General features: G+C 40.9%; 1 protein-coding gene across 1 annotated transcript in view; it reads left to right on the forward strand.

The window, feature by feature from the left end:
• tecta (tectorin alpha) overlaps window positions 1-13617 on the forward strand; it is a 48039-nt gene that overhangs the window by 8414 nt on the left and 26008 nt on the right. Inside the window, exons 7-18 of the mRNA XM_060912501.1 lie at window positions 15-194; window positions 275-845; window positions 991-1604; window positions 1768-2338; window positions 2432-3096; window positions 3747-3851; window positions 4023-4569; window positions 4790-4989; window positions 5355-5735; window positions 6162-6448; window positions 6709-6989; window positions 9516-9626. Of these exons, the coding sequence (XP_060768484.1) occupies window positions 15-194; window positions 275-845; window positions 991-1604; window positions 1768-2338; window positions 2432-3096; window positions 3747-3851; window positions 4023-4569; window positions 4790-4989; window positions 5355-5735; window positions 6162-6448; window positions 6709-6989; window positions 9516-9626 (4513 nt within the window). The remainder of the gene's footprint in view (window positions 1-14; window positions 195-274; window positions 846-990; window positions 1605-1767; window positions 2339-2431; window positions 3097-3746; window positions 3852-4022; window positions 4570-4789; window positions 4990-5354; window positions 5736-6161; window positions 6449-6708; window positions 6990-9515; window positions 9627-13617) is intronic.

The raw sequence follows: 13617 nt of genomic DNA on the forward strand, positions 1-13617 counted from the left end.
ATCCATTCCTACAGGGTACCTGTTCTTATCTTCTGGCTCGGCCATGCTGGGAAGTGCCCAGTCTCCCATTTTTCAGTGTTGAGGCTAAGAATGAAAATCGTGGCACGACTTCTGTGTCCTGGTTGAGAGATGTCACTGTGGAGGTGTATGGCCATCGAATTACACTACCAAAAGGAACTTTGGGCACTGTACAGGTGAGATTTTGACATAATTTAAGGTAAAATGTCCTACAAAATCAATGTTATATTTACTCAGTTCTCATTCATGGTTTCAGGTGGACAGTCTCTTGAAGACTCTACCTGTCCAGCTCCAGTTAGGGGCTGTTAAGGTATACCAGTCTGGTCTTGCAGTTGCCTTAGAAACTGACTTTGGTCTCTTGGTAACATATGATGGGCAGCACTATGCATCCATCTCCCTTCCCAGCTCCTACTTCAACAATACTTGTGGCTTGTGTGGCAACTATAATGATGACCCTGCTGATGACCCCGTGTTGCCAGATGGTTCTTTAGCAGATAGCGTTGTTGAGTTAGGTGGTAGTTGGCGAGCGGAAGACACTGATTTTCGTTGCACAGATGGTTGTGCTCAGAACTGCAGCTTGTGTGAACCAGCAGCTGAAGCTTTTTACTTTCGTCCTGATTACTGTGGGCTCATAAACAAGACTGACGGGCCATTCCGAGACTGTCGGGCTGTGGTGGACCCCACTGCATTTGTCTACAGTTGTGTGTATGACATGTGCAGCAATCGTGACAACATCACAACTCTCTGCCAGGCTATACAGGCATATGCTTTAGCATGCCAGGCTTTGGGAGTAACCATCAGACCCTGGAGGTCACGTACATTCTGTGGTAAGTCACATCATGCTTCATGTATATTGAAAGGTTCATGAAATTAAATAATGGTCTTACTACTTTTATCAACAATCATTATGGCTTTCAGTGTTAATCCATTAATCCTTCTATATCTATTCTGTATTTATTCCACTGTTTTTAGCTTTAACATGCCCAGAGAACAGCCACTACCAGGTCTGCACAAGTGCTTGCCCCCCTTCCTGCTCTGACCTGACCTCGCACCTATACTGCACACATCCATGCACTGAGGGCTGCCAGTGTGACCAGGGCTTTGTGCTGAGTGGCAGCCACTGTGTCCGCCGCTCTGAATGTGGTTGCGAGCGTGATGGCCTGTACTATGCTCTCAATGAAACCTTTTGGATAGGTGAGGAGGGTGAGGTAGGCAGCAACTGTTTCCAGCGCTGTGTTTGTGGCCCAGCAGACGAGGTCAGCTGCTTTAATGACTCCTGCCAAGAAGGCGAGGTGTGCACAGCAGAACTGGGGTTGCTGGGGTGTTATCCTCGTAGAGAGGCCATGTGTTCATTATCTCAGAAGTACATCTTAGCTACCTTCGATGGTTCCTCCATGCCATTCCCAGATGAGAGCTCCTTCTACCTAGTGAAGACTATGGGGCGCCTGCCAGCCAATGTGTCAGCAGTGGAAGTGAAGATTGGAAGAAAGCTGGTGAATAAGGGTTCTACATGGAAGCGGCCTGTGATCATCAGGGTCGCATATCTGGAGGCACAAATTGGTGGCTCTGATTTTGACCTTGTTAAGGTTAGTAGAATCCAAAATTAATTTAATATATTTTAATAAATACCCATTATAAGCATCTATGTTTTTATAGGATGTAAGGATTGAGTAGCATAGTTGAGGGTCTGCTAAGTAAACTTAGTATGTAAGGTTATATAACAATGACCCCTCTCCTCTGTCTCCTTAGATAAATGGTGACCAAGTTCTTCTTCCATATGTCCACCCAGTGGAACCTCTTGTAGTGTACCGTGCTCCTGGCAATGTTACTTTAGTGGAATGGACTGGTCTGATTCAGGCCCGTTACTCTCACCAAGGCTTTCTCAACATCACCCTCTCCACCCTGTTTTACAACTCAACCAGTGGCCTCTGTGGCTTCTTCAATGGAGATCCCGTTGATGACTTACGTTTGCCGAGTGGTCGCCAGGCTGACACGACTGACCAGTTTATTGATGGCTGGAAAGCCATTGCTGATGACCTAACATGCAATGGTGACTGTGAAGATCTGTACCGCATGTGTACAGACTTGCGACTATACCAGAGCCCCTGGCTCTGTGGCAACATCAATGACCCAGGAAACAGCTCATTCCTGGCATGCCACTTAACTGTCAACCCCTCACCTTTCTTCAGGAACTGCCTGTATAACATGTGTGTGAAGGAGGGTAACCGCTCAGCTTTGTGCTCTTCCTTGCAGGCCTATGCTTCAGCCTGTCAGGATGCTCAGATCAACCTGGGGCCCTGGAGGAGTGCCACAAACTGCCGTAAGAAATATTTAACCCCAAAAGGCATTGGTATATCAATAGTGTTTCAGTTTTGCAGTGGTTTTGATATTGTCTTCTCTCTCCCCTGTCCAGCACTGCCATGCCCAGAAAACAGCCACTTTGATGAGTGCACCACAGCATGCCCATTAACTTGTGAACATCTGGATGAGCCAGAGGAACCTTGCCCATACGCCTGCTCCGAAGGCTGCCAGTGTGAAGAAGGCTTTGTACTTCGTGATGGGCTGTGTGTACCCCGCAGTGACTGTGGCTGCTTCTACCGTGGCCGTCAACTAGCCACAAATGACACATTCTGGACTGACTGGGAATGTCAAGAACGCTGTTTCTGCAATGGGACAGACAACAGTGTGTACTGCCACTTTTCCCCATGCCACGTTGAGGAATACTGTCAAGAGACAGATGGGCTATTTTTCTGCCAGCCTCGGACTGAGGCTCTGTGCACGGTGGCTGGATATGGGCATTTCTTGCCTTTTGGAGGTGTCCCATTCGACCTTCAGAGTAGCTGCACACTTCATTTGGTTACCACAGAGTGTGGGGGGCTGGATGAAGAGTATGACACACATGGAGGGTTGGATGGCAGTTTCAGTGCCGATATAGGACCAGGGGACCTGCCTCGGTTCCAGCTTTCAGCCCGGAATGAGCAGAGAGATACAGGGCAGGCCATCTGGGTGCAAGGTTTTGTGCTGGAGGTTTATGGATATGAGATTGAAGTGTCAAGAAGCTTCAAAAATACAGTCATGGTGAGGAATGGATTTATATTTACACTTTGGTACATATCATGATAACAGATTTCTGAATTAAACCCTTTCATTCTCAGGTTCATCAGTGTCATTTCCCTTATACCAGGCTTTACAGCTGCACAAGAACACAAAGCCATTGAATACTGACCATTTGTACAACAAAGTCTGTTCGGCAAATTATTTCATAATCACAAGAATTTTTATGTAATTCTAATATATAACTGGTCACATTTTCTGGAGGTCAAGCAATTTTTTTTATGTCACCAAGTTATTTTTAATCAAGCAGATAGAACTGAAGACAAAGGAACATGTGAGGGAACATGAGGAATATCTGATTACAATCTATGTCTGTTAACAAGCTGGAGTAAAGTCACAGAAAACCCATACTTGAATGACAGTTGGAAGAAGTTCACAACAGCATCTAAACATCTGAGGGACTTTAGATCAAATAAAGATAGAGAGAGCAGATGAAAAATGCTGAAAAATGCTCTCTGGGTTTCTCTATGTAATACAAGATCAGAGAAATGAGAAATAGATGGAAGATAAAGAAAAAAACAGATAAATTGTGCTGACACTACTGTTAACAGTAGATATATGGAAATAATGATTATATTTTCTCATGTGTGTACCTTTCACTCTGTCTCTACAAGGTAAATAAAGAGCGTTTGTACCTGCCTCTGAAATTGGGTCCAGGGAAAATCAACATATACATTCTGGGATTACAGTTACTAGTGGAGACTGACTTTGGACTGAAGGTGAAGTAGCATTTTTACTCGTTGTCACTGTACTCAGAAAGATCCAACATTTAATCAAATGATGGGTTTTCAACTTTGAGTTACTTTAAGATTCACCAGTTAATGGGGAATTTTTGTCTCTATCTTTTGATGCAAAAGCATAGGAATGTTTTAACCATCTTTTCTTCTTAGGTGGCATTTGACTGGAATACACTACTTCTGGTTTCTCTGCCCCGGACCATCTTTAATTCCACTTGTGGCCTGTGCCAAGGAATGCCCATTGCTGGTCCTGCCCTCAGTGTCAGCGAATGGGGCATGATGTGGGCAGAGCGTGACACCTTCTGTCAAGTTGGGTGTGGTGACTCCTGTCCACGCTGTGGATTAGTTGAAAGAGGCCTGGCAGTGGATGTCAATGCCCCTGTACAGACAATGGATGCCATCAACAACAATGAAATTGAAAACACTATCCCAGGAAACCGTTTCCACCTGGCTGAGGGCTTGTATGTTTATGTGGAACCAGAGGCAGTGAGGCTGTGTGGACTTATTATTGATCGTGGAGGTGTGTTTGCACGGTGTCACAGCAAGGTGCCACCAGCATATTTTTACCAGAGCTGTCTGCAGGATACATGTGTGGACCAGGGAGCACGAGAAACTATCTGTAATTGGTTGCAGATTTATGCTAGTACCTGTCAAATCCAGGGAGTGGCGATGATTGGCTGGAGGCGCTCAACTCCATGTGGTGAGACACATAATCTACTTGCCCTTGCAGTTGTAAATGTATACAGTGTACTGTACACAATGAAGCACACATTTTGAATATTTAGTTTAACCCTGACTGAAGCTTTACTTTGTGTCATCCTATTTGAAACGTATATTTGTTTTTTTTGAGCTACCAAACTACAGAATAATGCGTTGAACCCTTTCTTCCATCCTCCCTGTGCATGTGTCTGTCTGTCTAGTGCTGCCATGCCCAATGAACAGTCACTACTCAAGTTGTATGATGGCGTGCCAGCCCCAGTGTGCCCCAGCACGAGGCCAGAGAGATTGCAACCAGCATTGTGTGGAGGGTTGCCAGTGTGATTCAGGTTATGTGCTCAACGGCAAAAGCTGCATCCTTAACCAAAACTGTGGCTGCTATACTGACAGCAAGTACTATGAGGTGAGACATGCCTTCGAGGCAGGCATGGAGGATTTCAAGAGCATAAAGATATTCAGATAGGCGGAACAGTTTACAACACTGTGGTTTATTTTAGATGGGTGCTTTAAGTGTTACAAGAGACACAGTACAAATGCTAATGGTTCTGCATGTTTCAGATGTCAGAATGGTATGAAAGTACAGTTAATGTTATTGTGATGGCAATGAAAATAACACCATTACAGTTTTAGGTGAAGGTGCATTATCAGTCCAATTCAGAATTGTTGGCCAAATGTAAAATGTAGCCAAATCATAGAAAAATCAAAGCTCAAAGTCCTGAAAGCTATGTACACCTCTAGAATTCTTCCTCTGTCTCCTGCTCACCCTAGCCTAAGCAGTTGTTTTGGAACAATGATTGCACCAAGCGTTGCCAGTGCATTGGCCGCAACTTGATCCAGTGTGACCCTCGCCGCTGTAAGGCTGAGGAGGAGTGTGTACTACGCCATGGTGTTCGTGGCTGCTTCGCCCGTCGTACCCAGCACTGTGTGGCATCAGGAGGTGGTGTTTTCCGCACATTCGACGGTGCCTCTCTCCGCCTGCCTGCCTCCTGTTCCTTTGTCTTGTCGACTATCTGCCACAAGTTGCCCGAACTCTCCTTCCAGCTCATTGCCAACTTTGACAAGTGGAGCACACCCAATCTTACCACCATTTCACATGCCTACCTCTACATCAATGAGGAAAATATCCTCATTTCTGGCAACACTGTTAAGGTCTGTAAAAAAAAAAATGTTAATAATGTTGAGTCTTAATTACTCTTACAAATGGGGAAAAAAACATGGTTGTCATAGTCATATCTCATTGGCATTATTATAGGTATGGGGGGAAAGTTGATGTTCTGATGACTAGTTCACTTCAGTTGTTAGCAACTTAAACTATTTATGGAACTAGGCAAAACAAACCAAAAAAACCCACGTAATTTATCTTCCTTATACCAGGTGTGTAGACGAGTGGCAGTGTAAATCAAAGAATGAAGGTTATACCTACTAAGATGACCTTCTTTTCAAAAGAGTTAAACCTGTCTATAAATCCTTTCAGATTTGTGAAGTACTGGGGAATTTATGTACAAAATTATCAATTATGATACAAGCAAGTGTCCATTATGATACTGAATTTTCCCTGCCCCCATCTCTACTTAGGTAAATGGGACACCAGTGTCTGTGCCTTTTGTAACAGGCCTGATGACTCGTGTCTCCACATCTGAAGGTTTTCTGGTGATTGACATGCCACAGGACATCCAGGTCCGCTATAATCGTTTCAACACGCTTAGTATCGCCATGGGACCACGGCTACAGAACAAGGTGTGTGGTTTGTGTGGAAACTTTAATGGCGACCCTACTGATGATTACATCACTTCTCGTGGCAAACCAGCACTTAGTGCGCTGGAGCTTGCACAGAGCTGGAAGACCAATGGTATGCAGAACAGGTGTGTGTCTTTAATCGAATATATTGATTATATTCTCTCTCTCACTCTTTCAATTCTTCAACTTTCTCTTCTTCTTTCCAAACATTCTCACACCCTCATGATCACTTTTCTTTTGTTTCTCTTTCTTATTTCACTCTTACTCTCTTCCTCAGTTTATTTTCTCACAATGTCTCACTTTTTTGCTGAGATTTCTCTAAAAAAAATCGCTTTCATTCTCTCAATCTTTCTCTCTTTCCCTCTCTACCTGTGTGTATTTGCAGCTGTGATGAAACTCAGTATGTGGCTCTGGCCCAGTCCTGTGATAACACAGACGTTTTGCAGCTGCAGGGCGAGGACAGCTGTTTGAAACTTACCCAGCTAAAGGGCTTTTTCCAACCATGTCATGGCCTTTTGGACCCACAACCCTTCTATCAATCCTGTTACCTAGATGGGTGCTACAACCACCGCAAGGCACAGGTTTGCGGGTCTCTGGCTGCCTATGCTGAGGCCTGTCGCTCCTTTGGCACACTCACCACCAAGTGGATTGCCCAGGAGAACTGCTGTAAGGGCACACTGCCACCTACTGTCCAGGAGGGGGAAGTGTGTTTGTGGGGGGTAGTGGCTTGAAAAGATCATTTTAAATAAGACTAGCAAAAACTTTGTTGTGAAAATATCCAAAATGTCCATATTTTCACTGCGAGTTTATTGAAATGAGGATTTTAAAAAAGTTTGTGTAGAACACTCCAATTTCCATTAACTGTATGAAGCAAACTTTTTAATATGAAATTATGCATTAATGCTATAATGACTGGGGCAGACAAGCTAGCTAACTGACTAAACATACAGTACCAGTCAAAAGTTTGGACACACCTACTCATTCATAGGTTTTTCTGTATTTTGACTACATTCTACATTGTAAAACAACACTAAAGACATAAAGGTATGAAATAGCACATGGAACACACATGGAATTATGTGGTAAACAAACAAAAAAAACCCCAAAATGTTTCATATTTTAGATTCTTCAAAGTAGCCAGCGTTTGTCTTGACGACACTTTGCAAACTATTGGTGTTATCTTAACCAGCTTCGTGAGATATTCACCTGGAATGCTTTTCAATTAACATGTGTGCCTCGTCAAAAATTAATTAGTGCAATTTCTTGCCTTCTTAATGTGTTTGAGATCAAACAGTAAATAATAAAAATACAGTAAATAGCCCTATTCCACAACTGTAGTAATCCATATGATGTCAAGAACCGCTCAACTAAGTAAATTAAAGACATCCATCATTACTTTAAGATATGAAGTGACTTTTAATTAATAAAAATAAAGAAAAAACATTGAATTAGGTGGTGTGTCCAAACATTTCACTAGTACTAGTACTCTCTATCTAGAGAGAGAGAGAGAGAGAGAGAGAGTGAGAGAGAGAGAGAAGACAATACATACTATAGAGTATATTACCGGTTCGCCACTTTGACAACACACGTTTAGTCAGCGGGAAAACACTGGGAGGTCATCGGAGCGAAATATCAGGAATTATTATACATGCAGGACACTTTTTTGATGGAATAAAAACGTGTTCTCTTCCTTTCTAGCGGGTTTCATTCATTTGGTTCGATAGCATGCAACATTGTTAGCATATCGCTTATCCTACATGTATTACGTCACTCTCCACAGTGGAGAATGAACATTGAATATGGTTTCCGATATTGCACGGAGCTGATGCAATATTGGAAACCATATTCAATGAGAGTTTTCTGCTGTGCATGTTCAGAAGCATTTCTTTGTTCGCTGGGAAAAAGAAAGACACGTTGAACACCTGAAAGGCTACCAAAACTTAATTAGATATTCTTCACCCATATTTACAGGAGAAAAACATACCAATGGACATCGAAAAACTGGAAGAGAGAGAGAGAGAGAGTGTGTGTATTATAATAATAATAATAATAATAATAATAATAATGGCTTACTTTTTTTCATGGTATATCAGATATATTCCATTCAGCTAGAACTCATCTTCGACTTGTTCAGTATCATGCTAGCTGAATGGAATATATCTGATAGACCACTCAAAGCCAGCCAATATTATTTAAATATGTCGCTCAGATCCGCGATGTATTTCGTATGAAAAATTCCAGCTTTTCAACACAAGAAGATAAACTTCATATCTTTAAGCCAACTTGTGATTTTCTTTTTATTATATAGATTCACAAACTAAAAGTACCCAAATTTATCACAACAATTCATCGATTTCCTCACGAGTGACATATTATTTACGTCATGGTTTTGGAGCTCCATGTCCTGGATGTAGCTTGTATGAAAAATGAGGTGGTTTTGACAGAGACTGCTACAGAAAGATAAATTCAGTGTTTTGCAATGACTATCGGTCTCCGAATTTGAACCCTACTGAAAACCTGGGGTCTGAATTGAAGAAGGAATTGAAGTTCATATGCACAGACCTAGGAATACAAAAGAGTATAAAATATTGTGCATGATGGAGTGGAACAAGACAGGTGTCTCCACCCTTTTTCATGCATAGCCCTTTTACTAGCATGACGAGCAAGCAGGCTGTCACATTAAATTAACGATGTAGTGCAAAAAAAAAAAAATTCATTCTGGCTTTCTATGTTAAATTTCTGAATTATTGCACACAGTTCATATAAAATATAAATAACTGTAGATTTACTGACTGGTTATGGATTTTCTGTTTAGCAAATTAACATTAACATGGCCGTGTACAAGGGGCAGAAAAACTAGCCTAACATTAGCAGCTACTGCAATACAACTTTGAATGCAGAACATAGCCTTACTTCTGATTTACAATCTGATGCACCTTCTTTTTCTTCTTCTTTTCTCCATGCCAGAAGAAAAAGTGTAACCTGAAGTCATATTGGCTAATGTAGAAAATACACAAACAGTGAAAAAAGAAAAGTTTAGTCATAGATATTTACCAGTAAGGCAATAAAGAATTAAGGCTGCTTTATTATTTCTGTCAACTTTTCTCTCACACATGCCCATCTTTAATCTATATAGCAGTGAAAGTAATGTGTGTGTGTGCGTGCTAACTTTGTGCCTGGACATGTTTTTAGCAGAATGGATCTATGACCCCTGTGCAGGGGAGATCTGCACAAACAACACATGCGAGCAGGAGAATGGAGGAGACCTGTGTGGCTGCCCAGAACTTCCCAGCACTGAAATCAGTAAGCAATATGACTGTTTTTGAGCCCTAATATCAGACTGCTTTAGTCTTCATATCAGAGACATTATTCTTATTTTCTTTTTTTCACCCATGCAGACTTCTTGACAAAGGATACAATCCCTAAAGTGTCTACATGCAAGACATCAAGCTACAGTGGTCCTTAAAAGTTTGTGGACCCTTTAGAATTATTTTATTTCTGCATAAATATGACCTAAAACAACATCATCAGATTTTCACACAAGTCCTAAAAGTTGATAAAGAGAACTCAAATAAACAAATGAGACAAAAAATATTATACTTGGTGATTTATTTATTAAGGAAAATGATCCAATATTGCATCAGTGAATGGTAAAAGTAGGTGAACCTTTGCTTTCAGTATCTGGTGTGACCCCCTTGTGCAGCAATCCCTTCCCTTTCCATACCAGGACCTGATCTTCCCAGACAGTCTCCTGTCCCAGTACTAATCAGGCCCTTGAGGCACATTGAGCGGCGCTGATCTCCATTTCAATAGCCCTCGGCCTCTCGCCTATTACATAGCTAGGGTTACAGTGGGGGGGTCAGTTCTCTGGTAACCATGAGAGTTTGACTCCCTACATGTATCTGTATTGTGGCATGCCTCACCAAATGCCAGTAGGTCCCATTTTGATAATGGTCTTTGGTATGACCCGACTGCGAGTAGAACTTGTGATCTCCCAGTCGAGAGGCGGACGCACTGACACTAGGCCAGCTCGCAGTCTTGTGTAGCAATAACTGCAAGTAAATGTTTTCAGTAACTCTTGATCAGTCGTGCACATTAGCTTGGAAGAATTTTAACCCATTCTTCCATACAGAACAGTTTCAACTCTGGGATGTTGGTGGGTTTCTTCACATGAACTGCTCACATAACATTTCTATTGGATTAAAGTCAGGCCTTTGATTTGGCCAATTCAAAATATAAATTTTATTCTTTTTCAACCATTCTTTGGTAGAATGACCATATTTTAGGGGCTGATGAGATGGGATAAGGTGCTTATGCTGGAATGCAGTGTTTTCCTTTTTCCAAATATACACTACTCATTTAAACCAAAAAGTTATATTTTGCTCTCATACATTCACATTTTTTTCCAATAGCCTTCTGACTTGTCCACATGATCTTTAGCAAACTGACGTTTGGGCAGCAATGTTCTTTTTGGAGAGCAGTAGTTTTCCCCTTGCAACCCTGCCATGCACACCATTGTTGTTCAGTGTTCTCCTGATGTCGGACTCATGAACATTAAAATTAGCCAATGTGAGAGAGGCTTTTAATTGCTTAGAGGTTACCGTGTGTTCCTTTGTGACCTTGCTGACTATTCCACACCTTGCTCTTGGGGTGACCTTTGTTGGTCGACCAGTCCTGGAGAGGGTAATGATGATCTTGAATTTCCTCCATCTGTCTGAGTGTGGATTGGTAGAGTCCAAGCCAGATGTTTTGTAACATTTTTCGGCAAGATGAGCATCAACATTTTTTTTTTTCTGAGGTCCTCAGAAATCTTCTTCATCCATGCCATGATAACACTTCCACAAACATGTTGTGAAGGTCAAACTTTGATAAATCTCTGTTATTTAAATAAAACCGGGCACAGACTCGGATCTGATGATCATCCCATTGATTGAAAACACTGGACTCTAATTTCACCTTCAAATTAACTGCTAATCCTAGACTGCTAATTCACATACTTTTGCCACTCACAGATATGTAATATTGGATCATTTTCCTCAATAAATAAATGACCAAGTATAATATTTTTTGTCTCATTTGTTTAACTGGGTTCTCTTTATCTACTTTTAGGACTTGTGTGGAAATCTGATGATGTTTTAGGTCATATTTATGCAGAAATAAAGAATTCTAAAGGGTTCAGAAACTTTCAAACGCCACAGTAGATAAGCTCTATATTCTATAAAAGGCTCTTTAGGAAAGGAAACACACTGGTTAATATCTTAGCTTAGTTACCACAGGATGCAGGTGCTTTTACCTGTGGCTAAAATTTCAACTAAATGCCAATGACGCCACTAGTTTTAGCCACTGAGTTTAAACTCATGAAGCAACCCGGTTACCGCACACAGCCTTCATCACATGAATACAGTCAGTGAGCTACCACAGGTGCTAGAGACAAGGCTAAGCTTCTGTTCTGTATCGTATATCAGGCCATTAACACGACTACTTGTCACATTGTACAAAATGATCCTAATAACTTCTTGACTGAATTCTTTAACAGACTGTGCGATAATGTATTGTCAATGACAGATTATACAATGAATTTGCTATTAAAGAAAATTACTACATTCTGCTTGCATCACCAATAAGTGTGATCTGGGCTTGTAGAGAAAATGGTGAGCTTGAAATAATAATTTTCTTTTTTTTTCTGTCCATAAACATGTTTTGTTTTTCTGTTTTGCTATTGCCACCGTATTTGTAGCTGTTGTGTGAGTTTTGCGTTCTTCTTATTGTGTCTTAGCAGTAGTCACACTGAGACTTTAATAAAAACAAAAGTAATAAAATGCAAATAAATTCAGACACTGCCAGACTTTTGTTGTCAGCTGTCTTGTCATGATGGCACTGAAATTGGCTGCTGATGAGCATGTCACATGATGTGTTCTAAGACCGCCAGTCTCAACTCAGTGTAAAATAATTATTTTACGATGAGTGATTTTTGTCTACGATGTATCAGAAATTTTTTGTTGTTTCAGACAGCTCAGTGGGACATGTTTATGGGGCATTGTAAACCCTGTCAAACTGTGAAACTGTGCAATTCACACACAGTTTCATACCCGATTTACACGCAATTTCAAAAAATAATGCAGAAGTGGTACAGTGAACAACAGCTGGTTTAATGCCATTGCAATGAAAGACAACAAATGACAAAGTTCTGGCATAGACAGAATTAAAAAAAAAAAAAAAAATTTATGAAAATCAGAGTGTTGAAGCTGCTGTGATGCCACAGAATGAGCCAAACCTCAGGGGCTAGCTACAAACATCGTAGTGTCAAAGACTAACTATAAACGAAACAGTACCCTTACTACCTAAAGCTCACTCTGAATAATATTTGTATTGATGCAACCCCATTTTCTGCACTAGAACCTGCATTATTGATTAACATAAATTGAACATAGTGATTTCCTTTAATTGTGGGTCTGTTATTAGAGGGTTTCCATTGTATAATCTGACATGGAGACCACATTCTCTTACGGTTTGTTCTAAAATTTGACCAAGATTTTATTAGGATCATCTTGGATAACATGAGCGCTCTAAATACACAGTATAAAACCAGCTTTATGCTAGCATTAGCACCTCCTGTCAAGGAAATGAACAGTAAAAGCCAAAAATAGTTTATCTTTAAGGACACTAGCTCTACATATAGCAAGTATAGTCATATAGACCGATCCTAAATGACTTCAAACAGGCCAGATAGGGCATAGGGTGTAGAACTGTTTTGTTATACCCTATGCAGTGCATGTACTGTATGTCGAGAATAGGAAGGTGATTTATGTAAAGTTGCTTTGTGACCTTGTCTATTGTTAAAAACGTGTGACAAATAAAATCAGACTGAATTCTGGACACTCGCATGTGTAGTTGCCAGAACAATATGACAAACTTGTTTTGGGGTTATTTGAAACAAAGACTGCAAACTATTTATGCTGTTTTTTCAGAATTCAGTTCCCCAATCAGCCTGTACTCATTCATGTAGATACAACCATGGCCTTGTATGACTGGAAATAACTGCGAACAGATTTGCCTATAATGATGACTTGACTGGTAGTATGTATTCTCGGTACTAGGATTAAATGGACCATCAAGTTAGATTACCAATAGAATAAGTGTTAAACTTCCACTTAAACCAAGGAATCACAAACTGATAGATGAATAACTGTATTATTTGCCTGTAGATTGCCAGGAGCAGCAATTATTATTTTTCTTTTCAGAGGCAATGAAAATATACGTGTAATATTAGAAAACATTCAAGACCTCAAAACAA

The sequence above is a fragment of the Neoarius graeffei genome, chromosome 28 (assembly GCF_027579695.1).
Source record: "Neoarius graeffei isolate fNeoGra1 chromosome 28, fNeoGra1.pri, whole genome shotgun sequence".
Lineage (NCBI taxonomy): Eukaryota > Metazoa > Chordata > Actinopteri > Siluriformes > Ariidae > Neoarius > Neoarius graeffei.